This window comes from Capra hircus, chromosome 28, assembly GCF_001704415.2.
Source record: "Capra hircus breed San Clemente chromosome 28, ASM170441v1, whole genome shotgun sequence".
Taxonomy (NCBI): domain Eukaryota; kingdom Metazoa; phylum Chordata; class Mammalia; order Artiodactyla; family Bovidae; genus Capra; species Capra hircus.
In genome coordinates, this window is record NC_030835.1 from 20,394,315 (window position 1) to 20,419,612 (window position 25,298).

Here is a 25,298-nt window from a genome sequence, read left to right on the forward strand (position 1 = left end):
GTAAGTACTAGTTATTTTATTATGGCATAAAGGTCTATTTGTATACATTAACTCAGTTTTACAGTAAAAACACTTTATGTACAACTGTAAAGAAACTGCTGCACAGATAGTTCCAACATAAAAACTGGTTGCTTTTTAAAAGATCATTGAGTTGTCTGATACATAAGTTGGAAAATACTTTCTCTGTAGAAAATGGTAAAAATGGTATTATTTCCCAGGCTAGCCCAACGAGCCCATTTAAACCGAACAGTAGTTGAATTATGTATTTATAAATATGGTTTGAATTTTGGGATCCAGGAGAAAGTTTAGCTTCATTTATTGAGTCATGTTGTCCTAAGCTGTGTAAAACGAAATTCCCATTCATCTTCTCCCTTACACTCCCGAGTATTTCCTCCTAAAGGACAAGTACACTGTCCTACTTGATAAACCAACCCATTCCTATCCAAACTTAAATGTTTGGGTTGTTATTTAAGTATGTCCAGTATCTCAGCAAAAGCAGAGTTTAATAAAACGTGATCCACAAGGCAGGAGTAGTTGGTCATCAACTACCTAACTTCCTCTGGTTTGAATGGGAAACCATGAGGAAAGTGACAAGTGGATCAAAGAAGAAAAGCCAAGAGAATGTGAGAGCAGAGACATCCAGTCAGGATTCAAAAACAGAGCTAAAATCTTAGTAGAAAAAGAATGCTATCTCAAGAACCAAGGAGTTTGAGTTGGTAATCTGAGAGCCCCTTACTGAAAATGTGACTGAGTAAGCAGCAGTTGGCTATAAAGACCCAGTCAGAGAAACCAGTGTCTAACAAGACTTCAATTGTTCAAAATAATTAAATGAAAGTAAGATAGGCCATGTGTTTGAATTCCTCATGTCATAGTTTATTTGCTGAAATTCCCAGTACAGAAATTAAAGCAAGAAGACAATGCTACTCTTAAACTCCTATACCATGTACAAAGTTTCTCAGAGAAATAACACTTGAGACCTCAGAGCAATACTGGCCAGGGGCTATTTTAGGTTCTTTGGTTCCCTCAAAGCAACTTAAAAATAACCATAGTTTGTTCTTAAGAAGAACTCTAGGTAGCTGCAACCTTTTAATGAGGTAGCAGTCTAATAGGAAGAGATCCTATACTGTGGCTATATCAGCTAGGCTTTAAGAAATGAAACTGGATCGTTGTACCTAAAATCCTCAGCTTGCCTGTTACTAGAAAGACTAACATCATTTAAAAAAAAGCTTTATCATGCACCTTCACTTGTTCTTCTCTTTGCTCTCAATATACATGTTTCCTTCTTGCTGTAGAAAATATTTTCAATGGTTTTTTTGACTCTTCAGCAATGCAAGTCTCTGCCTCCTATTCCCCTAGTTCCTTCTTGGTAAATAATGTTAATTTTCCAATAGGAGGTGGAGTACATTATCATCAAGCACCATTTATCTAGCCTCCTTACTTAGGAAGAAAGTTATGGGGCCATGTTATACACCTGGAATTCCTTAAAGATACTTGCTTTCTAGTAAAATACTTGTATTTACACATATACATTATTTTTAAAATCTGTGAAGAATTCACTGAGGCATGAAATCACCTTTTATTGAGAAGCTAAAAATGTATCAAAATGCACATAACAATGGCTAATCTAAATACTATCTCCTATCAAATGTATCACCATCCTCCAAATCTAGAGCATATGCAGGCATAAACTGTATTAATCACGGTTAAGTGTGAAACCGTGCTTCCAAACATTGCTATTAATTCTCAAAAGATATATGCTAGAACCATAGAAGTAATTGGTGGGCAAGTGGCTGAGGAATACCAGTTAGAAAACAAAGCTTTGAGTGCTCAAAGTGCTTCTCTAGAAACTGTTGTATTCCCCATGGTATTTAGGAAGGGCACTATTAAGAATGAGTGTGAGTGATAGTTGCTCAGTCATGCCTGACTCTGCAACCCCATGGACTGTATAGCCTGCCAGGCTCCTCTGTTCATGGAATTCTCCAGGCAAGACTACTGGAGTGGGTTGCCATTTCCTTCTCCAGGGGATCTTCCCAACCCCGGGATCCTGCATTGCAGGACAGTCTTCACCATCTGAAGCCTACTATTAAGAGACATTGCTAAGTATAAAGACAGGTCAACTTAAAAAGTATCAGCAGATACATGCTTCACTTTATCTTATAATCTATAAACAATACATTAGAATATGTAATGAATCCATACACCTTCTCAAAAGGAATACCCAAGACAGAAGTAGCAATAAGGTTATAAATGATAGTCATCAATCAGATGAAATAATTTAGATGAAGCTTTTCTCTTTCAAAGAGATGTGGACTGGGCAAGTGGTCAGGAAGGAAATACAATGTACTTTTAACTTTGTATGAAAGATAATGTTCAGTTCCACATTGCTGAACATAGTTCTGTTTTTGCCAAATAAATCCTCTACTTCAGGTTACTGTCCAAATGCTTTATTAAAACTCCGCTTCTGGCCTTTGTTTTGGAATCTGTTACTTTTGTTGCCACCTCCTGATCGCTGTCCTCTGAAGCTTCTGCTTCTTTCCCGCTGTCCTCTGCCACCTCGGTTGCCCTCGCGCTGTCCCCTGAAGCCTCGATTGCCTTCCCGCTGTCCTCGGAAGTTGCGATATCCTTCCCGTGGACCTTCTAGCTCTGGCTGCTCCGTGGCCACAGAAAGCTGCCAGCGCCGTGAATCATGCCACTTTCCCTGTTGAGAGAAGGTACTGTTTTTACCTGCTGTGATTTCTACTGAATTTGTTTTTAAAAGGCATGAGAAAGACAATATTTTTACCCTTTTTCTAATGAAAAACTAGATTGATAACCTAAGTGCTTAAAAGATCACTGATCAAAAATAAAGTATCACTCTGAGTACCCTCAGCTGTCAGGTAGTAAAACATATAAATATACCATGTATAAACATATTTCTGACAGTAATGAAAAACGATATAGCAATTTAAAATGTCGATATAAACCCCCTGTAAAATCCATGGAGATAAAAGCTGGATATTGTTCACAATGTTGTAAACAAAAACAGGAGAACAGGAAGGCTGAATAAAGAAAAGATATCAATATAAAAAGAATAGCAGAAAAAGTAGTAAAATTTACTTCTTAATGGTCTTTTAGAGCCTAGAGCTGTTGTTTCCCTATTATTCTGTGCTTCAAATAACAAACATTTTACAGTTTAGATACACATTAACTTCAAAATCTAAGAGAAAAGAATACCTGTACTTCTGTTACTGATGCAGTAGGGATATCAAAGCAAACACCCTAGAAATCAAAACAAATGCAAGTCAATCCAGATTTTGACAAGAATTATAAAATGCACATTAATAGACACTCCAAAAGACTAGGTAATATGTAAAAGACAAACAAAAAGATTTTTTTTAAAAAACCATTTTAGATAAACCTTAGACCAAGCCCAACACAATACATCCCCAAAGAACAACAGCAAAAAGCCAGAGGTATTTATGAAAGGACTCAAGACTACTTAGAATTGACTAGAGATCATTCTTGGTTATTACACTGTGCTAATCCTCACAGAGCAATCAGCTACATTTTATAGCTGAGAAAACAAAGGCTTGATGAGGCTAACTCACTTGTCTAAGGTCCCACAGCAGGTAAGAGCAATTTTTAAAACCTGGTAAGCATAGCTCTAAACTAAAACCTATGGTTTAAAACCATTAAAATACACTGCCTTCCTGTAATCAGGATGACCTAACTAAAAGCAGAAAAATAAATTATATTGTTCATTTTCTAGTTTCTATAATTCAAGCTCCAATGGAAAGTATTTAAAAATTAAATACTATACAGGACAGTATCTTCGTTAACAAGCAGTGCCATCATTTCCAATTAAGAAGTCCTCAATCCCTGGCCAAGGAACTAAGATCCCATAAGCCACTGGATGAAGTCAAAAAAAAAAAAGGAAGGAAAAAAAAAAAAAACAGAAGAAAAAAGTCCTCCTGTTTCTCAGTGTCCACAAAATAATCAAATTCCCTTCGTAAGTGACACAGACACTCCTCTCCCCGGGCTGTTGTTAACTGCAAAATTTTGAGGAACATCCATTTCACTAACAATATACCCAATTATAACTACAGATAGCATCAGGTACTGTTGGATTTTGCCACCTATGGGAATCTTGATTCACATATTAACTAATCATTCAATACCAGGCACTCACTGCAGTATAGAGACATCTAGAAAACAATTTTGGCCCTTGAGTCGGCCATAGTGTTCTTGAGACTCTAAATCAGTACGCATGCACAGCAAGGCAAAAGTTACATGAATAAACTCAAAGAATGCTAAAGTATACACAGAGGTACCCCCAACTCTGCCATCTGGCCAGGGGAAGTTTCAAAAAGACTTAAGGCTAAGCCGAGTCATAAAAAATACCATGGAGATAAGAAACACTCTGTAAACAGTCGACTGTGCATACACTAGGATGAAAGAAAGCAACATGTACTTGGCATTGTTGGACTGGAGGGCTCTGGTGGTGAGGAGACAGAAAGGAAGCTGCTAATGAGGACAGGGGCCAGCTAATGAAGAATCCCCATGTGAAAGTTGGGACTCTATCCCACAGAAAATGTGGAGTTGCTTAAGAGGATAAACAACATGGTCAGATAAGCAATGAGTTGAAGATAAACCTGATTTGGTTTACCAGGTCAGTAGTTCTCCAAGTATAGCCCATGAACCACTGGAACCCTGAGATCTTTGAGGCATTCCACCTAGTAAACACTTTTATAATACTACAAAGTTTTCTGTCCTCTTCATCCTCTTAAGGGTAGAAGGTTTTCAAGACACTACATTATAGTTGATACAGTTGTCTGATGACTAACAGAACATATTCTTAATGCTTTATTAGAATTTCAGTCAATTTCTAATACATAAATATCAATAGGTATAACCCACATAAACAAAAGCATTTTGGTGTCCCTAACAATTTATTAAGAATGTAAAAAGGTCATTAGAGCAAAATATTTGAGAATTGCTGTAATAGTCTATGCCATTAACTGAGGGCAGGGGTCAGAAGAATGAACACTAGGTTCAAAAGGCAAGATTTTAGATTTTTAATCCAATTTTGAATAATTTTCTACATTAAGTTGCTTAATAAACCCCATCCAGGTGGGGATGTCAGGGAAGTAGATGGGTCTTCAAGTCTGGCACTTTATGCAGACAGTTCAGGCTAGATACACCTGGGGCAGCTGTCAATGACTAAGTGGCAACTGAGGCTCACGGAAGACACTGCCCAGAGAAGACTATCTACAGAATGAAAATATGCAGCATCCCGCGGAACAGGGAAAAGCTACCATGCAGTGTTTCACTGCCAGCATGAAGCCACTGAACCAAGGGGAGGCTGCAACAGAGGCCTCAGCCTTACCTGCTTTCCTTTGAGAAAGACCATTCCCTTCACTTTGGAATCAATATCCTCACCCAGCTGCTCTTTAAGTTCTTTCCAAGCATAACTTATGTTTGGCATTTCAATTGAGCACCGCAAGATCATGGTCACAAAGCCCTGTGGAAGGGGAACAAAGTTAAAGTCTCAAAAACAAACGTACATGATATAAACACTCATCCTCATGTTTCTAAAATATTTATGAGAAAGTTCTTTCTAAAAACATACCCCTCCCACCCTACCATTTTAGTACAAGTAAAACTGAGAAGCTCTGAATAAGACTGGTGCATTGCGCTAGCACTGGTATCCAGATCATATTACACTTTTGTAAAATGTTACCACTGCAGGAAACTGGCCAAGTGTACAAGGAATCTCTCTGTATTAACTCTTACAATTTCACTAGAACCTACAATTATCTCAAAAATTTCAACTTAAAAAAAAAGAAAAGTACTACCTTTTTAAGTTTCTAGGTATGCTGGGTAAAGGAATCATATGCACTTACATTGTTTATATGACTGGGTTTTTTTTTTTAAGATTAAGAAAAATTGACATATGATGCACATACCATAAAATCTGGCATTTTAAAGTATACAATTCAAGGGGGTTTAGTCACAAGATCTACAATCATCACCAGTATTTAAAATTCCAGAATACGTCAGTATCCCTTTACCCCACCAAAACCCACATTCCCCTCGGCAATCACTGCCATTGCCCTCCTCCAGGAAGACACTGTAACAACTAACTTTCTGTCTCTATGGATTTGTTAATATGCATCAACCTTCATGCAAAAGTCAAAACAGCTGAGAAGTTTCAATGGGACACTAAGTGTCAGAAATTTGACAGGGACCCCTACCGCCTCTGAGTTGATCAAGGAGCGCTGGTCTACGGACGTCGCGCCGGAAATGTGGGCCAGGGCCGCTGCCAGGGCTTCCACAGCTCCCTTCTCCTCAATCAGCTTCTCAGCTGACTGCTTGAAGTGACCGATCGCAGTGGGAGGCACAGTGTCCAAGAGCCTGTGGTTTGATGGAAAGTAGATTTGTTAGGAAAAAAGGATAGTCAAAGTGGACAGATTTCATTTTCAAGACAGCACAATCTTGAGATAAATCGATCTTTCAAACCAAATCTTGCACATGTGTAACATCATTTTGATGTAGTGAATAAAATTATCACATTTCTGTAGCAATAAATCCACTCCTTTGATTGTGTCTAATTCTAATTTACCATCTAACTAAGAAAAATTTATCCAAGAAAACAATAAATAAGACAAGTTTAAAGATGATCATTACACTGTTACAGAAAGAATATAAATAATTTTAAAATGTGCACCAATATGGACTGGTTAAGTAAACCATAAAACAGATACAATGACATGCCATACTGCCATTAAAAATGTATCAATAAATAACAAACTTTTACAATTAAGTATGTGTTACTTTTAGAATTAGAAAATACTACAGCTATTCTCATTCTGAAATAAAAGAACTCTCAAATCAGGTTATATCAGACCTTTATGAGACTATACATTTGTTAGGAAATGACTATTATCCTGGTGATAAGAAATAAATGTCACATCTCAAAATTGAAAGAGATCGCCCAAGACAAGGAGGAACAAGGCTGCATGAAGCAGCTTCTTTTGGCAAGGCTGCCGCTCTACAGGCCTTCTCATGTACCACTAGCATCTTGGTCTCTTTTCAACTTTCTGGCTATCTAACCCCAAATTTTCTTAACTGGCATCACAGGAAACCCTGTCTGTAGGATAAAGAAAAGCATGCTAAATTTGAAAAATGCTGAGTGAAATTCTCTTCATTTGCAAAACTTTCCTGAGCTACTAGTATGCTAATATTTAACATTTCTTCTGATTATGAACTCTTTTTTAAATCAAGTTTCTCACACATTTATAATAGTAACTATGAAAAACACTGTAAAAATGTTGCTCAGACTCTGGTTCTTAAGCAGGGGATGTAGCTCACCACTTGGAAACATTTGAAAAATGACTGGGACCTTTTTGGTGCCACCACACTCAACCTCAGGAATATACTGCACAGCCAGGGATGCTAAACAGCTAAGTATCCTTGCCAATCAAAAAAACGGGCAGAAGACCCAAACAGACACTTCTCCAAAGACATATGCATGGCCAACCAGCACATGATAAAACACTCAATATCATTATCATCAGAAAAATGGAAAGAAAAACTACAATGACCATCACCCCACAGCTGTCAGAATGGTTATTATCAACAAGATCACAAATAAATGTTGGAGAGGATGTGGAAAAAAGGAAGCTCTTTCACACTGTTAATGGGAATGTAAATTGGTGCAGCCACTATAGGCAACAGCATGGAGGTTCCTCAACAGACTAGAACTAAATTACCATGTGATCTTACAACTGCACTCTTGAGTATATACCCAAAGAAAATGGGATCGCCAATTTGAAAAAATTTCATAGCAGCACTAGTCACAATTGCTAAGATATGGAAGCAACCTAAATGTCCATCAACCAATGAATGGATAAAGATAAGGTATATCTATACAAGGGAATACTATTCAGCCATAAAAAAGAATTAAGTATTGCTATTTCCAACAACATGGATGACCTAGAGATTATCATAATAAATGAAATCAGAGAAAGACAAATATCATATGATATGACTCATATGTGGAATCTAAAAAAATAATGCAAATGAAACTATCTACAAAAAGGAAACAGACGCACAAACTTATGGTTACTAAAGGGGAATAGAGTGGAGGGATAAAAGGGATAAATTAGGAGTCTAAAACTAATAGGAGTCTAAAACTAATACAATACAGTAAATCAACTATAGTTCAACAACAACAAAATATTAAGTATTCTTCAACTTGTAGGACAACTGCACACAATGAAGAATGTTCTTGCCCTTATGCAAGTAGCACCTCCAATGATACTGTTAATCTAATCCTTACCATCTAGATATTTTCCATAACTTTTACCTACACCATATCTAAGACACAGTTATTTAAAATGCCCAACACAACCAAACTATTAATAATGGTTTCCTCTGGTGAACAGGATTGGGCACAATGAGCAGAAATGAGAATTTTTATTTTATTCAATTTTACTTCAGCACAGTCTGTTTTTTTTAACAAGCAGGTTATAAATTGTTTAAAACACTAAATAGAATATATTTTAATCTAAATTTCATTAATGCACAATAACATGTAATAAATAGAGTAAGCATAAAAAAAACCACAGCAGTGGTATAGAACATACCTGATGGCATCTTTGCTAGAAGCTTTTATTATCTCTGTTGGAGAAGGAACACCTATTCGTTTAAATTTAATTCCCTACAAAGAAATGAACCATAATTTAATGTACAACATGGCCATCAATTATTCCTATTGAGACCAGTAGGCCCCCAATTTTCTAATACTTACCAAACATATTTGGTAATTATTTAAAACAAAACTTTCATCTTAGAAAGGTTTTTAGATTTATAGAAAAGTTGCAAAGATAGTACACAGAGTTCCTGTCCACCTGCATCTATTACTTTGGTACATTTATCAGAACTAAGAAACCAACATAGCTCCATCACTATTACCTGAACCCCAGATTTCATTCAAATTTCACTAGTTTTTCTAATATCCTTTCTTCTGTTGATATATGACCAAGGACATCACACTACATTTAGTTAACAGTGTCTTCTTGGTCTTCTCTGATCTGTGACAATTTGTCTTTCATGACCTTGACAGTTTCAAGGTGTGCTAGCTAGTCAGTATTTTGTAGAATGCCCTCAATTTGAGAATATCAGTTTTTCACACGGGGGTTAGACTAGGGTTATGGGTTTAGAGGAAGATGACCAGAGGTAAATGCCTATCTCAGTACATCATATCAAGGGCACATGCCCATCACTGATGTTGACCACGATCACCTGGCCAGGTGGTGCTCCTCCCCAGGGGAGAAAGTCCTCACCCCCAATCACACTCTGCTCTTTACAAGCTGGTAACTAAGTGAAATCCACTGAAGGTGATTAAAGCTCCACCTATCATAGGAGAAAGTATAAAATTCTTCTGCAAGGAAAAGTGCCTTCTTTCCCATTAAAAAGTTTCTCCTTTTGACAGTCTTGTCTTTTATGGTTTTCAAGCAATTCTCCAAACTTCATGTAACCCCCTAAACCTACACTTAAAATATTTCTGATGTGTTCATTGTGCATCACTGTCAGAAAACTGTCTTTCAAACATCTCAATAAAAAAAGACCCCTTCTCATAATAAATATTAAGACAAAGCCACTGCTTTCAAATGCAAAGTTATTCAAAACAGGCTTTAAATGATAGGACAATATATAAAACACATATGTAACAACAAGCTTTCAGTCATGGCCATGTGCTTAGAAATAAAACTTAAATAAAGCTAATAAAAACCGAATAAAGAGACAAAGGCTGACTTTGGAATTCAACATTAGCTGAATGAAGGCTAAGAAAAAAGTTTTACCGCTTTTTGCTCCACTTGGACTAACTGGTATTCTTCTTTGTGCTGGTAAAAGCAGATGCAAACCCCAGTTCTCCCAGCTCTACCTGTTCGCCCAGAACGATGAATGTAGGATTCAACATCCTATGGAAGTAAAATACGTCAATGACAGCGACCGATGAAGATTCCCGAGAGCCTATGCAGAGCCACGTGTGGCGGCAGACCTGGGCCGAGAGGGGATGGTGTGAGGGAGGAGGCGCCTCTGCATTCCAACTTTAGGAACTGAAAAACTCTGAAACCTCTAGAACAGTGGTCCGTCCCTATGCTGCGGGTAAATCTGCAAAAAGTATTGCTTTCTTAAAAAAGCATTATTTTATTTAACCCACTATATCCAAAAGTTTACCATTTCAGTATACTATTTCTACAAAACATGTTACCAATGAGATATTATACATTCTTTTCCCACAAGTCTTTCAAAACTACTGTGCATAATAGAAAGTTTAAATATTTAAAAAATCCAATGTGTATTTCATATTTGCAGCACATACAAGTCAATTAAGACTAGCTGCATTTCAAGTACTGAACAGCTCCACGTGCCTGTGGTGCTCATACCAGATAGTGCAGGTATACCGGCTTATTTAAATAAGGTCTATGCTACACACTTATGGGACATCCTGTGTAAGAAATGGTGACTTTGTAGTAATGTATTTTTCCATCACTGTGAATATTAATCCTGAGGGATTTGTCAAATTTGGAGGTAATGGGTTCTTCATGCCTGAAGTGATGGGAACAAGCTCCTTCAGACTAACTTTTATGTAAGTGTCCACACTATATAAACTGTTCATCAAGGACCTCTTTGGGAAGTTCCCATCACCCAAGGAGTTTTAACCAGAAGTTGTTAACTACAGGCCTTTCTCGCTTCTCTATTCTCTAGCTCTCAAGTTTATCTATCCTACCACCACCCCATCTAAGCCTTACCAACTTCAAAGTCCAGTTCAAAACTGCACTACCCCCATCCAGTAACCTTTCAGGACAATGCTCTGACCAGAAACTATCTTTCCAACCTCTGCCCACTCACCACACTGTCAGTCCTGAGAGAGATGGGGACATACGACAGGTTCATTTTAAAATCACCCTTAGCAACCTAACACCCCAAAGAAAGCTATCATTAATCATCTGAAGAGAAGCAATACAACTTTCAATTTGTTTTAACACCCAAAAGAAACAACAAAATAAAAGCTAAGTGTAGCTCTGCACAGTAGAAGTATCGTAGCCAGCGAAGTTTATCCAAGATGAATTACTAACTGGGGGGAATAACATCTAACTGTAAATCCCTTACCTTTGGTGGAGAACTTTGAACAACCAGATCAACCTCGGGGATGTCTAGCCCACGTGCAGCAACATTGGTTGCAACCAAAACTCCAAAATCACCATTTCTAAAACCTTTCAGGGTGATTTCCCTTTGCTTCTGTGGAATGTCTCCGTGTAATGACTGGGCATCCTGCCAAAGAAACAAGCTCACTTAAGAATACCAGATCATACAATGCAAGTACTTTTAGAATCACCAATTTGGCCTACGAAGACATTCACATTTTGGTGACACCTCTGCTGAAAATAATACAAAGTGGAAAATATGCCTTCCACGGACAAGTCTCAAATTTTCAATGGTGGTCATTAAATCAACTGTATTCAACTATTTGTTGTCATTCAGTCACTAAGTCATGTCTGACTCTTTGCAAACCCATGAACTGTAGCATGCCAGGCTTCCCTGTCCTTTACTATTCAACTACACCAAATATGAGTGATCAAATATTCGTCACAGTAACCCTGGGTTTGAGCCACGCTTTCTTCATCTATGAGATAAGATGGGCAAATCACATGAACTCTAAGATGTATACTCTATTAATTGAAAGATGCTGTCTCCTTATGCGAAGAGAGGGTAAAGACCAACCTGTCTTATAGCCACATTCTGTGACAACTCCTGGGCTTCTTTCTTTGTTTCACAAAATATGATAGTACGCCCTTGAAAACCACTGTAAACTCGGATCACGTCTCCAATAACTGCTGCCCTCTGAGTCCAGTGGCACTTGATAGCCAGATGCTTAGGAAAGAGGAGAAAAAAGATTATTCAGTAAAGCCCCACAGGAATCTAAAATCATCTGCCCAAGTCTAATGATACTAAAAGCAATTGTTTAAGCCTGACTACAGAAAACTTCCACCACCACTGTTTAGAGGGGGAAAAAACTAAACAACTAAAGTAGAGAGCCTTTTCCCTTTCACCAAAGAGTATCCGGCTTCTTTATCCATTTTTTGACCTAACCCAGAAAATGTAAGAAAGAAATGCTGTTCCTAAATTCCCACAAGAAACCAAATATCAGACAGCAGGAAAGCCTCTGTGTGTTCTGTTCTTTCATCCACTTAAACATGCAATCAGTAGTCAGCTTCCATACAGGTCTGTTGCTTGGATGCAATAAATTCCACTAGGTACCGGACCCTAAGGAAAAAACAGCTTCAACACCAACACTAGGGTTCTGTTGCCCTCTAATGTATAAACTCAACGTGTAATGTCATTCCACTTACTAATTTATATAAAGTTCCAAAAGACTCTTCAATCAGGCTACCAGATGATGAAATTTAGAAAAAAAACAGATACCATTTACCACTCGATTAGGAACATAACTTTACTTGGCTTTTCACATAGATTTAATACTTATCGGGAAAAGGAGTTTGTATTTGCAGTCTAAATACAATCAGATAGGGAAAAACATTATATATTATTTGTAACTAATGCCAACAAATGAATGAATCATTTACCTCTACAGTTATCGCTGTTTTCTGTGTCTTTTTACCAATCAGGTCCACTTGTTCATATGTAGATTTCATGTATTTCTTAGCAACATTAAACACCCAATACGGGCAAGTTGCAGAAAAAAGCAATGTTTGGGGATTGTCTTCTGAATCTTTGAGGGAGAAAAAAAAAAAAGTAAGAATTCAAAATAGCCTACATAGCCTTCCAATTTTTCCAGGGTCCATCCAACATTCTACAAGAAACACTTCTGACACCAAGCCAGGCACTGAGAACATAAAAATTAAAGACATCAAGGTTCCCAGTGGGCAAAGAAATATTGCCTTAATAATTTAAGTAAAGGATTCTTGAAATACCCAGAGAACTTTAAGGTTATTTTGCTTTCTAACCATCGTCCCTTATGAACCATGAGGGAAATTTGTCCTTTCTAATGAGACCTACTAAGTGGATAACACCAATTAAAGAGGTCCAATAACCAATGAATTTAAGTCACTAAATAACCTATAATCAACACAACAGATTCTGTACTCATCTATTCTCCCAAGCATTTCCTCAACATTTGGAGGTTAGAATTCTAGTTTATTCATTTTTTGAGGTCAGACACTAAAAGTAACTCCCCAACCTCAATTTTTTTGCTCTTAGAATACCACTCAAAGTTTGCTTTTAGAATACCACTGCATTTTCCTATATTTCAAATGGTAGCATAAATGACAGAACCCTTCTGAGAGCAACCTGACACTGTATATTAAGGAACATGAACTATTTATACCTTTCAAATCAGATCTCCTTTGTCGAAATCTATCCTTAAGAACTAATTTTGAATATTGTTGTTTGAAGTAAGCTGTCTACATAAAAATGCCTATCAGCAGATTTATATTATGTAAAAATTAAAATATATAGACAGATTATCATGGCACAAATAGTTCATGGAGTTTTACATGTACAGTATGATTACCGTTAACATACACACACAATAGCACAAATGAGGAATAAACCAAAAACAAAGTACACCAAGCTGGCTTCTCTTATTTTCCCAAATTTTCCCTACTGTAACTATGTGCAAATCATGGAAATTTCCCGCCAACTTCCTAAGGCTTCATTTAACTTTCAGAAGACTACTTAATCACTACCCTTCCTCCGATCCCTTATGCCAGTTCTTGAATGTGGAATTTACCTTTCTTGTATGCTACACATAAAATCTCTTCCACTTGATCAGCAAAGCCCATATCCAACATCTGGTCAACTTCATCCAGGACAACATGCTTAAGTTTGGTGAGATCTAGCTTGCCATTCTGCAGGTGGTCTTTGATACGACCTGGTGTCCCAACCAGGATATCGATCCCATTCTTCATGCGTTCAACTGTAAAGAACACCAATGATGAGACATGCTGGATTTTTAAGTCCTTTTATTAATCTGGAACACCAATTTGATATATTTTTTATTCTAAAGTATTTATTAACTACAAGTATTAAAAAAGGTACTATGCCAAGTACTTTAGATAGAGACACTTGAAGCACTCCTTGACCCACTGGGGAAATATGTAAGAAATGACAGTCCAAGACTTCCCTTGCAGTCCAGTGGTTAAAACTCCACTCTCAATGCAGGGGGCACAGGTTCAATCTCGGTGGGGGAACTTAAGATCCCACATACCACACAGTGTTAGTGGGATGGAAAAAAATAGAGTGGCAGTCCAGTGTACTACCTGACATAACAAAAAAAATGCTCCACTGAGGGATGGTAGCACCAGGAAAGAGATTATTTCCTTTATTAGTGGAGGGTATCAATATTTCAAAAAGTGAAAACAAGTATCTTAAAAATAGTAACTTCCTATAGGCAAGAATGCCAGGATATCAATAACCTCAGATATGCAGATGACATCACACTTACGGCAGAAAGTGAAAAGGAACTAAAGAGCCTCTTGATGAAGGTGAAACAGGAAAGTGAAGAAGCTGGCTTAAAACTCAACATTCAAAAAACTAACATCACAGCATCCGGTCCCATCATTTCATGGCAAATAGATGAGGAAACCATGGAAACAGTAACACTTTTTCTTGGGCTCTAAAATCACTGCAGATGGTGACTACAGCCATGAAATTAACAGAAGCTTGCTCCTTGGAAGAAAAGCTATGACAAACCTAGACAGTATATTAAAAAACAGAGATATTACTTGGCTGACAAAGGTCTCACTAGTCAAAGCTATGGCTTTTCCAGTAGTCACGTATCGATGTGAGAGCTGGACCATAAAGAAGGCTGAGCACCAAAGAATTGATGCTTTTGAACTGTGGTGTTGGAGAAGACCTTTGAGAGTCCCTTAGACTGCAAGGAGATCAAATGAGTCAATCCTATATGAAGTCAATCCTGAATATTCATTGGAAGGACTGATCCTGAAGCTCCAATCCTTTGGCCACCTGTCACAAAGAGCCAACTCACTCAAAAAATCCCTGATGCTGGGAAAGACTGAAGGCAAGAGAAGGGGACGACAGAGGATAAGATGGCTGGATGGCATCACCAACTTGATGGACTGGAGTCTGAGCAAGCTCCGGGAGATGGTGAAGGATAGAGAAGCCTGGCATGCTGCAGTCCATGGGTCACAAAGAGTCAGATATGACTGAGCAACTGAACAACAACATAGGCAAGCAGATATAGGAAGAATGACAGGATAGATGGGCAAGTATTATAAGAAAGTGCAGAGATGTGCAGAAAAGTGGGGTTCAATGTAACTGGGGTGAGATGGTAATGATACAACTTTGTTTCTATCCTGTTTTTGAAAATTAATTTTTATTGCTGTATAGTTGATTTACAATGTTGTGTTAGTTTCAGGTGTACAGCAAAGTGTTCCCTGTGCTATATACAGTAGGTTCTTATTAGTTATCTGGATGCAACTTTCTATCGAGTTGTTACTGCAGTTGAGGAATCTACTGCTAGGTTCTTGACATACTTACCCAATTTCATCCTCACAACACTGCAGGGTGAGTTTAGCAATCCTACATGAATAAACTAAAGTGCAGAAAAATCAAGCGACTTAAACTGAAAAATCACTCAGGTACTCTGTGAGCAGAGGTTAGAGGCAAACCCAGGCCATTCTGATGCCAAAACCTATGTTAGTTCCACCAAAGCCGAAAAGAGATAATCACAAGCCTTGTGTGCCAATACTAAGACTTCTTTTGTCATCTTTTATATTATTTGTAAATTTTTATTTTATATTGGAGTATGCTGCCACTGCCCAGCATCCTGAGAGAGTATATTGCATTTCACTAGCCCAGGAAAAAAATAGAAATTCAAAGTATAGTTGCTACTGAATATGTATCACTTTTGTACCACTGTAAAATCGTGAACTCTTAAGTCAACTCATCTGAACTCAGAGACCTTAAGTTGCTGTCAGGGACCTTAAGTAGCTCTTTGGCTACATGGTTATCATATCAGTAGGATAAATTCCTATAAGTAGAATTATTGAGTAAAAGGGTTTATGTATTCCAATTTAAAGAGGTGGTTTAATTCTCTAGTAGTCAAAGAATATGCCTGTTTTCTCATCAAGGAATTGTCAAACTATCTTTTATCCTTTGATAGTCTAACAGGTGAAATACTCATTATAATTTCAATTTACATCTCTAATTGTGAATGAAACTGAATTTTATTTCATATATTACAATCCACTTTCTTATGTGAAACATTAATGCTCTCTGTTTCATCTTTAATCTTTTCCTTATTGATATACATATCCAGAGATCAAATTGCCAACATCTGCTAGATCATGGAAAAAGCAAGAGGGTTTCAGAAAAACATCTATTTCTGCTTTATTGACTATGCCAAAGCCTTTGACTGTGTGGATCACAATAAACTGTGGAAAATTCTGAGAGAGATGGGCATACCAGACCACCTGACCTGCCTCTTGAGAAATCTGTATGCAGGTCAGGAAGCAACAGTTAAAACTCGACATGGAACAACAGACTGGTTCCAAATAGGAAAAGGAGTACGTTAAGGCTGTATATTGTCACCCTGCTTATTTAACTTCTATGCAGAGTACATCATGAGAAACGCTGGACTGGAAGAAACACAAGCTGGAATCAAGATTGCCAGGAGAAATATCAATAACCTCAGATATGCAGATGACACCACCCTTATGGCAGAAAGTGAAGAGGAACTAAAAAGCCTCTTGATGTAAGTGAAAGAGGAGAGCGAAAAAGTTGGCTTAAAACTCAACATTCAGAAAACAAAGATCATGGCATCCGGTCCCATCACTTCATGGGAAATAGATGGGGAAACAGTAGAAAGTGTCAGACTTTATTTTGGGGGGCTCCAAAATCACTGCAGATGGTGACTGCAGCCATGAAATTAAAAGACGCTTACTCCTTGGAAGAAAAGTTATGACCAACCTAGATAGCATATTCAAAAGCAGAGACATTACATTGCTGACCAAGGTCCGTCTAGTGAAGGCTATGGTTTTTCCTGTGGTCATGTATGGATGTGAGAGTTGGACTGTGAAGAAGGCTGAGCAATGAAGAATTGATGCTTTTGAACTGTGGTGTTGGAGAAGGCTCTTGAGAGTCCCTTGGACTGCAAGGAGATCCAACCAGTCCATTCTGAAGATCAACCCTGGGATTTCTTTGGAAGGAATGATGCTGAAGCTGAAGCTCCAGTACTTTGGCTACCTCATGCGAAGAGCTGACTCATTGGAAAAGACTCTGATGCTGGGAGGGATTGAAGGCAGGAGAAGGAGATGACCGAGGATGGGATGGCTGGATGGCATCACGGACTCGATGGACATGAGTCTGAGTGAACTCTGGGAGATGGTGATGGACAGGGAGGCCTGGCGTGCTGCGATTCATGGGGTCGCAAAGAGTCGGACACGACTGAGCGACTGAACTGAACTGAACTGAACTGGTGGCTCAGCAGTCAAGGATCTACCTGCCAACGAAGGAGATCCACCTGCCAATGGATTCCATCTCTGGGTTGGGAAGATCACCTGGAGAAGGAAATGGCAACCTGCTCCAGTATTCTTGCCTGGAAAACCCCATGGAGAGAGGAGACTAGCAGGCTATTGTCCACAAGGTCAGAGAGAGTCAGACACAACTTAGTAACTGAACAACAGCTGATTTACAATGTTGTTTTAGTATCAGATAGATAGCAATGTGATTCAGTTATACATATACATATATCTATTCTTTTTCAGATTCTTTCCACATACAGGTTATCACAGAGTATTGAGTTTCCTGTACTATACTGGAGCACCTTGTTGATCACGTTTCATTTCTAGAAGCGTGCAGATGTTAATCCCAACCTCCTAACTTAGTTCCCACCCTCCAACCCTGCCACCTTTCCCCTTTTGATAACATAAGTTTGTTTTCTTCCTTTTGGGGGTCCCAGGGAATGGAGGCTAGGGGCTGGATTGGGCTATGTGGCTTGCAGGATCTTAGTTTCCTGATCAGGGACCAAACTGGGGCCCTGGCAGTGAAAGTACTGAGTCCCAACCAGTGGACCACCAGGGAATTCACAAATATGAGTTTGTTTTCTAAGTCTGAGAGTCTGTTTCTGTTTTGTAAATACGTTCACTTGTTTCATTTTTTTTAAGACTCCATACATAAGTGATACCATATATTTGTCTTTCTCTGCCTGAGTTATTTAGTATGATAATCTCTAGATTCATCCATCTTGCTGCAACTGACATTATTTCATTCTTTTTATGGCTGAGTAGTATTCCACTGTATGTATGACCATATCTTTACTCGTTCATCTGTCCAATATGAAGACTTTCAAAATGCTTAAGTCCCTTCTTGAATTATGTATCTGATCTACAAAACAAAGTTTCTAGGTCTTAAATTGGGAAATGATGGAATATTATAGGAGGGGATACATATGGCCCTTGGCACCAGGAAAAGGAAAGGCTGCCTTCAGTAAAAAGAGGCAAAGACCTAAGGTCCTTGACAGATTAAAAAGAATAACCTTGAATTCTGACTTTCTAGTTCCTGGACTCTGTCCTCTTAGGCTCAGTAAGGCATTACTGCAGTCTTTAGATAAACACAGATAAATAATAACAAAAGTCCTAAGATCCATATACAGGTTTGACACATCATCAGGCAGGACCGTGTGCCTGACCATCTTTAAACAATAATGGCAAAAGAGAGAGTTCCCTGGTGGTCTAGTGGTTAGGATTAAGCATTTTCACTGCCATGGCCCACGGTCAATCCCTGGTTGGGGAACTGACATCCTGCAAGCCACATAACATGACCAAAAAATAAAAGAAGAAAAAAAAAAAAAGACAAAAGAAAACCACCATAAATGACTATATCAGGTAGGAAAAGACAGATGTGAGTCAGAAGAAATTCAATCAGGTCATCTTAACAGTAGATGGCATTTTCTTTTCCTCACTTGTGGATTAACTTACTTTGTCCTCCATAGGGAGTTCCACCATAAAAACAAGCCACTGCCAGCTTTTTTGTGATGTCACTGAAGTCTCTGCTTACTTGACTTGCCAACTCCCTTGTGGGTGCAAGAACCAGTACCTGAAAAGAAAAACTAATAATGGAATCCAAAGTATATTTTCACAAATTTCCAGGGCACCAAGAGGTTCGATTCATCCTAACAATTACTTTCAAAATATCTATAATAATACCTACAATAACACATAACAGATTTCTATCAAACCAAAAGGTAGAGCCTAGATTTAAATTCAGGTAGCCAGGATACAAAATCTATAGTCTGAAATCTCCACACTACAGTGAAATGGAAGTAGAATGGAAGTTAGAAGAGTAAGAGCAGACCAATATGGTGAAGGGCTTTGAATCATGACAGGAAACACAAGACCACAACAGACCCTCAAATAGGGTTAACAGCATGAAAACAAATATGAGTTAAGAACAACCTAATACATCCATTCAACAGGTATTTACTGAACACCCATTATATACCAGGCACTATTCCAGGCGCTAGAATAATTTATTGTTACAGCTGCTGAAATTACAGACAAATAACAGTAAACAAATGAATTAATGAGGAGGGGGCATGGATACTGGAAAGCCCGTGAATGAGGTGAGGCCAAAGAGTCAGGTACAACAACCCAAAGCCAAGGTGACAACACAGGCATTTCAAGGAGGTCAAGGTCTGAATGCCAAGTTCTTTAGAAATGAGCTCAATAAGCACCATCTTGATCAGAGGGCTTGGCCTCTTCACATCGAATACTCCTTCCTATTCAGACATCTCTATTAAACATGCTTTCCCCATTTTAGGCAAAAATGCAGACACTTGACAAAACCCTTGAGCCCCAGGGACATCTGAATGTCTTAAAGAAATATATAAGCATTAATAATAGAGGTGATCATTACCATGGAACAAATTACAATATTTAAATACATAAGGTTTGCGGTCAACAGTCTTAAAAGAATTATCCTGATATATCTTCAGATAAAGATCTCTAGTAAAAAAGATCTTAAGAAAAAGGTCTTAAGAACTCAAAACAAAACAAAGGGATATATAAGTGAAGTCCAAGCAATGTCTCTTTTCTGTGCGGACTTGGAACCTGTAAACTCTAAAGACTGTGTTAAAGATACTTACCTGAGGGGCACGCCCTCTCTTCCGGTCTTGCAGTTCTCCAAGAAGTTTCTCAACCAAAGGGATAGCAAAGGAGAATGTCTTTCCAGTTCCTGTCCGCGCCTGTGCAATCAAATCCTTTCCACTATAGACATGGTGAAACGTCTTTGCTTGTATAGGAAACAGGAAGGTCACCCCACGGGCTGTGAATAAATGAGCCATGTTACCTGACTGTGCAGTTCTTAAAGCCTCAGTCATACTGGAGGATGAAAGCATAGCCAGGCTTCTGATCCTGCAGAATTCTAGAATTCTACATTCTGGTCATATCTACAAAGTTAAGTTCAAATATATTCTGGCAATGAAGAATCTTCTTGACCAAAAAATATCAATAAACTTTAAAGCACCAGAGTACAGTAAATAATTATCTTAAGAGATGAAGCCCCTTGTCATGAAATCTCATCCACAGGCCAATATAAGCCCCCAAATCAAGCATTTTGCTATCCTGACTGCACCACACCTGATTCAGAAAACACCTAAGTTGAGCATCTGTGACTTTCTACTTGGTTCATAGGCACAATACTAACCTGAGTTCTGAGTCATGCTAGTATCATTAACCTAGAGATGCCTCAAGAAGTGCAAGAGGGTAAAAAAAAAAATACCAACATGGCATCAACTATTTAATGGCACCAATACTATATCAGTCATTATACCTCTGAATATACATAATGGATTTTTTATTTTTTTGAATATATCGAATAAATTTTAATCATTCGTTTAAGAGGCAGTAAAGGCCATCACTAGTTTAGTCCTTTACCAAATATACAGACCTACTTCATTATATGGCTGCGTATACTGTCCTCCAATAAGAACATGTCCCAGTTTATCACAACAAAACCAGTAAAGTGCTTCCAAATAACATTATACAATGTTTCCAAGAATATTACCTTTAAGAAGTTTAATAGTTTCTTCAGATATGGGAAAATTAGAGAAAGCGCCTTCTTTTTGCTCCACAGTCATTTCCTATCAAATAAAGGGCCACAGAAAGAAATCAGTAACTTTATCCCTAAAGGTTAAATACAGGAAGCCTCCTAAGAAATTATTCTAAAACATTCCTTCTAAATCAACCAAAAAGGCACGGATACTCTGGTAAGTAAATCAAGATTTGAAAAGGATAAAGATGACAGTAATCTATAAAACCCTAACAGAAGAAAAATTTGTGGCAAATATATACAGTACAGATATACCACATATGGCTAGTGAAAGCAGAGTCAGCCTCAACTAAGAACTTTTCCAGTTATTCCAAATCAACAGTACACTGGTGAACAGGTTATTAACCACTTCCCATAGCAAAATCTTTCATATATCCACAGAAAATAAGGGATAAGCATTTATGAGAAATGATTACACTGGCACTATGTGATAGTGAAAAATCTGAATGTCCAACAATTGAATAATTAAGTGAATTTCTAAACATCTATATGATGGATATAACCACTAAAAATATTTAATATTTAAAAGTAAGGAAAATGCCTATATAAAAATATAGGCAATGGGCTTCCCTGGTGGCTTAGCGGTAAACAATCCACTTGCCAACGCAGGAGCCATGAATTCAATCCCCAGTCAGGAAAGATCCCACAAGCCACGGAGCAGCTAAGCCCATGCACCACAACTACTGAGCCTGTGCTCTGGAGCCTGGGAGCTGCAACTACTGAGCCCAAGTGCCGTAACTACTGAAACCGACAAGTCTTAAAGCCCGTCCTCCCCAACAAGAGAAGCCACCACAATAAGAAGCCCAGGTGCGCCATCCAAGAGTAGTTCATGGAGCAACAAAGACTCAGCACAATCATAAAAAAAGTTGTTTAAAAAATAAAAATATAGGTAAGCTAGGAAAAGGCAAGATACAATATTGATAAAATCATAGTCTGACAAAAAACAGCTGTATATGTTTTTTATAATCAGGAAAAATTTTTTAATCTTGATTACATCCCTACGGCAAAGAGAAATTTACTAGATTTAGCAATTTTCTTTGATGATTGAGCTTCTGAAAGATAACAGTATTAGCTTCCACAAGGACAATTAAGCATCGTATTCATCTCAAGTTAGTTAATGACCTAAGCAAGAAGACTTGTGCAATCAAGCAAGCACCTTTTCAGCGGTTCCACTTAATCATGATTCACTAGGTGAAACCCTCAGAGGGATGCTGGAGTACATACGCGTAACTATATACCTCCTGTTGATTTCTGACTTGAAAATAAGCAGATCAAGTGTGGAGAGAAGACATTCTCTAAACTTAAACCTTGCTTAGTTGCAAAAGAGGCATTCTGACACTGCAGTTTTTAAAATACTCACCCTGCACCTCAAGAGAGGCGCTATGAAGTGCGGACACATCCAATTTCCTCCCATTATTAAACAGTATGTGTAACAATTATATACTTATTTACTGAATCAACATCAAAAGATACATTCTACATATTAAAATGCAACTTCACCTGCTCTAACTCACTGTTTTCTTCACTGGCAGCTTCCTTGGAGTTGGAGTCAGGTCCAGAGTCAGGGAATCCATTCTTGAGGTTGGGGCTTTTCTCTTGAATTTCTCCATTTATTTCTTTTTCTTTCTTCATCTTTTTGGGCTTAGGTGCATCCAATTCTTCCTCAGAAGGCTCTTCATTTTTTATAGCTTTTTTGGTTTTAGGAGAAACTCTCTTTTCACAGGGCTCCTTTGATTTTTTCGAACTTTTGGTTTTAGGAGAAATAATGTCATCTTCAGATGGCTCTTCTTTCTTTTTTGCATTTTTAGATTTAGGAGAATTCACGTCAACCTCAGAAGTCTCTACTTTCTTTTTAACCTTTTTAGTTTTGGAAGAAATCATTTCTTCTTTTTCTTCTGTTGCCTCTTCAGTCTTACTAGATTTTGGCTTCTCTTTCTTACCTTTCTAAAAAATAAAGACAATGCAAATGCTGAGCAAAGCACTGATACAGTTGCATAATATATCAATTATGCATTATTTCAAGATCACATAATTATGAAAAATACAATATGGAGGCATTTTTCAACATGTGTACTTCCACCTTGCACTAAGGCAAAAATCAAGCAGTATGTTTTTTAATACTGTTTCTTGGCTAACATGGAGAGAATAATATACCAATAACTTCATTAGCTTGGAAGAGAATGCTACTTGGTAACTATTCAATTGTACAAGCTGTACAGTCCAATTTTTACAAGGGACTTGGAATGGCTCACAGGATTCTCCAACATGTTCTAAACCACAAACGACAAAAGCAATACAGTATTGTAAAGTAAAATAAAGTAAAAATAAAATTTAAAAAAAAAAGCCCAATAAAATTACCAAAAAAATAAATAAACCACAAAGGACAGGAAGTGATCAAGAACAATTTAACTGAATTTAACTTGATTAATTAAGTTAATACAAGCAGGTACATCCACAGATAGATGATATTAAGCAGATTTCTTTCTCTGCTTGAAGCCCGCTACAAGTAAAAAAGAGATTCATAATCTCTGCCTTGCTTTTCTCACAAATGCAAAGAAATTTACATACAGACACTTTATGAACCAAAAAGTTGTAAAAACCCAATCTATCACCTCATGCGTAAAAAAGATATACCAAACTTAAAGGGAAAAACAGAGAGCACAAAGTCACAAGTAAATGGAACAAGGGAAACCTCAAAACCAAACTAGATTACAGTTCTGAGTTGAAATATCTGACCACCTCCAACTTTTCATATTTCTGAAAACTTAGTGAAAATGTGTTTTACCTTCTGTTAAAACCTCTGTGGCAGAGCCTCAGGCCAAGCAAGAAATATGGGTACTATTTTATTGAGCTGAAATCTGCCTCCAAAAAACTTCAGGCTTGGCCTCTGCTCTTAAATCGTGGATGAACAGTAAACTCTCAGTAATCTCTCTCATATGACTTATCCTTCAGACATCTGAAAATCAATCTGGTCCACTCCATCTTAAGACTTCAATTCTATCATCCCTTTGTTCCACCAAAGGGAGCGGATTTTCAGTCCCTGTGGACTGCTTTGCAATGCAGTGGAGTTTGCTGGTCTTGTCCTTTCTATCTTCAGCATCCCACGACTGAATAGGCTGGCCGATGCAAGGCAAGGAAACCAGGACTACTTCCTCCCCTTGGGGACAAGTCTCTGCTACCTCCGCTTCCTACAACACCAAAATATTGCTGCTGGCGAGACTCTCCCATTAAAAAGACCCAGAAACAGCAGGAAATTCTAAGTCATGAACAACACAAGTTCCTAGGGACAATCTGTTCTCTCTGACCTTACCTCAGAACAGAGAATCAGTCACAAGTTAAATCGCTTTCTAAGGAAGTAACAGAAAGGAAGCAGACAGCTATCGAGGTAACTTAAGACTACCGCACATTGCTGGCCTATATAAAAAAAAAAAAACACGGTGTGCAGTCAGCACAACACGTCTACATTTCCACGGGAAATCTGGCCAACAAACATTAAGACAAACTGAACTACTTTTTCGTCTAAGGGCCGCTTTCCGGAAAACTATATTCCCACCACTAGGGTAAAAAATGTCACGACGGACGCCACCCACGTGTGCAGATGGATGGGTTTTTGGCTGCGCCACTTCAGGAGGAAACGCTGTTCCCTCTTTTGACTTACAATTCCCTCCGCGCACTCTCATGCCGGGAGGTCTGAGTCTCGGCCAAAATGTGGGGCCTAACGGTGACCAGGTGTCGGACGTCCAGACTCTGGGACCACGTGGGACACCGGCCGGCTCACTAGTTCCCACCTGCCCGGACTTCTCGGCAACGCGCACATCGCCCGTGGAGAGCACCGACCATCCCCGAAACCCACGCGGGTCTCCGGCCGGGCAGGGTCCGCGCCGCGCGCCTTGTTCCCCGGCCCGGGCTCCTATTCTTAGCGCCCGGGCCCTCGTCTTGCCTGGTCCCAAGTCCCTCGGCCCTCAGTGGTACCTTCTCATTTTGTTTTCGCGGCATCTCCACTTTTGCCACGGCTGCGTCTGACTCCAAATCCGCGTCACTAAGAAGTTTCCCTGGCATCACTCAGCACAAGCTGTGTAGGCCGACCACTCTCGTCTACCGCGTGGAGAGGAAGAGAAAACGCTGCCGCTACAGCCCACCCAGCTTTCGTCACTTCC

The 25,298-nt window shown here is 38.5% G+C and overlaps 1 protein-coding gene across 1 annotated transcript; it reads right to left on the reverse strand.

The window, feature by feature from the left end:
• DDX21 (DEAD-box helicase 21) lies at positions 1-25,298 on the reverse strand. The gene is made up of 15 exons (XM_005699126.3): positions 25,114-25,298; positions 22,642-23,085; positions 21,097-21,172; positions 20,177-20,355; positions 19,011-19,128; positions 13,802-13,987; positions 12,636-12,781; positions 11,773-11,922; positions 11,161-11,322; positions 9,846-9,965; positions 8,628-8,701; positions 6,234-6,393; positions 5,366-5,500; positions 3,214-3,258; positions 1-2,698 (listed from the first exon to the last, which is right to left on the reverse strand). The coding sequence occupies exons 1-15, from the start codon at positions 25,198-25,200 to the stop codon at positions 2,429-2,431; spliced, it is 2,352 nt and encodes a 783-aa protein (XP_005699183.2). The 5' UTR covers positions 25,201-25,298; the 3' UTR covers positions 1-2,428.

What these genes read in the sequence shown, in the direction of transcription:
- DDX21 (XM_005699126.3), bottom strand. Translation starts at nt 25,200, where the DNA reads ATGCCAGGGAAACTTCTTAGTGACGCGGATTTGGAGTCAGACGCAGCC. An exon ending in AAAACAGTGAGTTAGAGCAG is followed by an intron (nt 21,173 to 22,641) that starts GTGAAGTTGCAT and finishes TTTATTTGATAG; the next exon opens with GAAATGACTGTGGAGCAAAA. An exon ending in CATCAGTAACAGAAGTACAG is followed by an intron (nt 2,699 to 3,213) that starts GTATTCTTTTCT and finishes TTCTCTCAACAG; the next exon opens with GGAAAGTGGCATGATTCACG.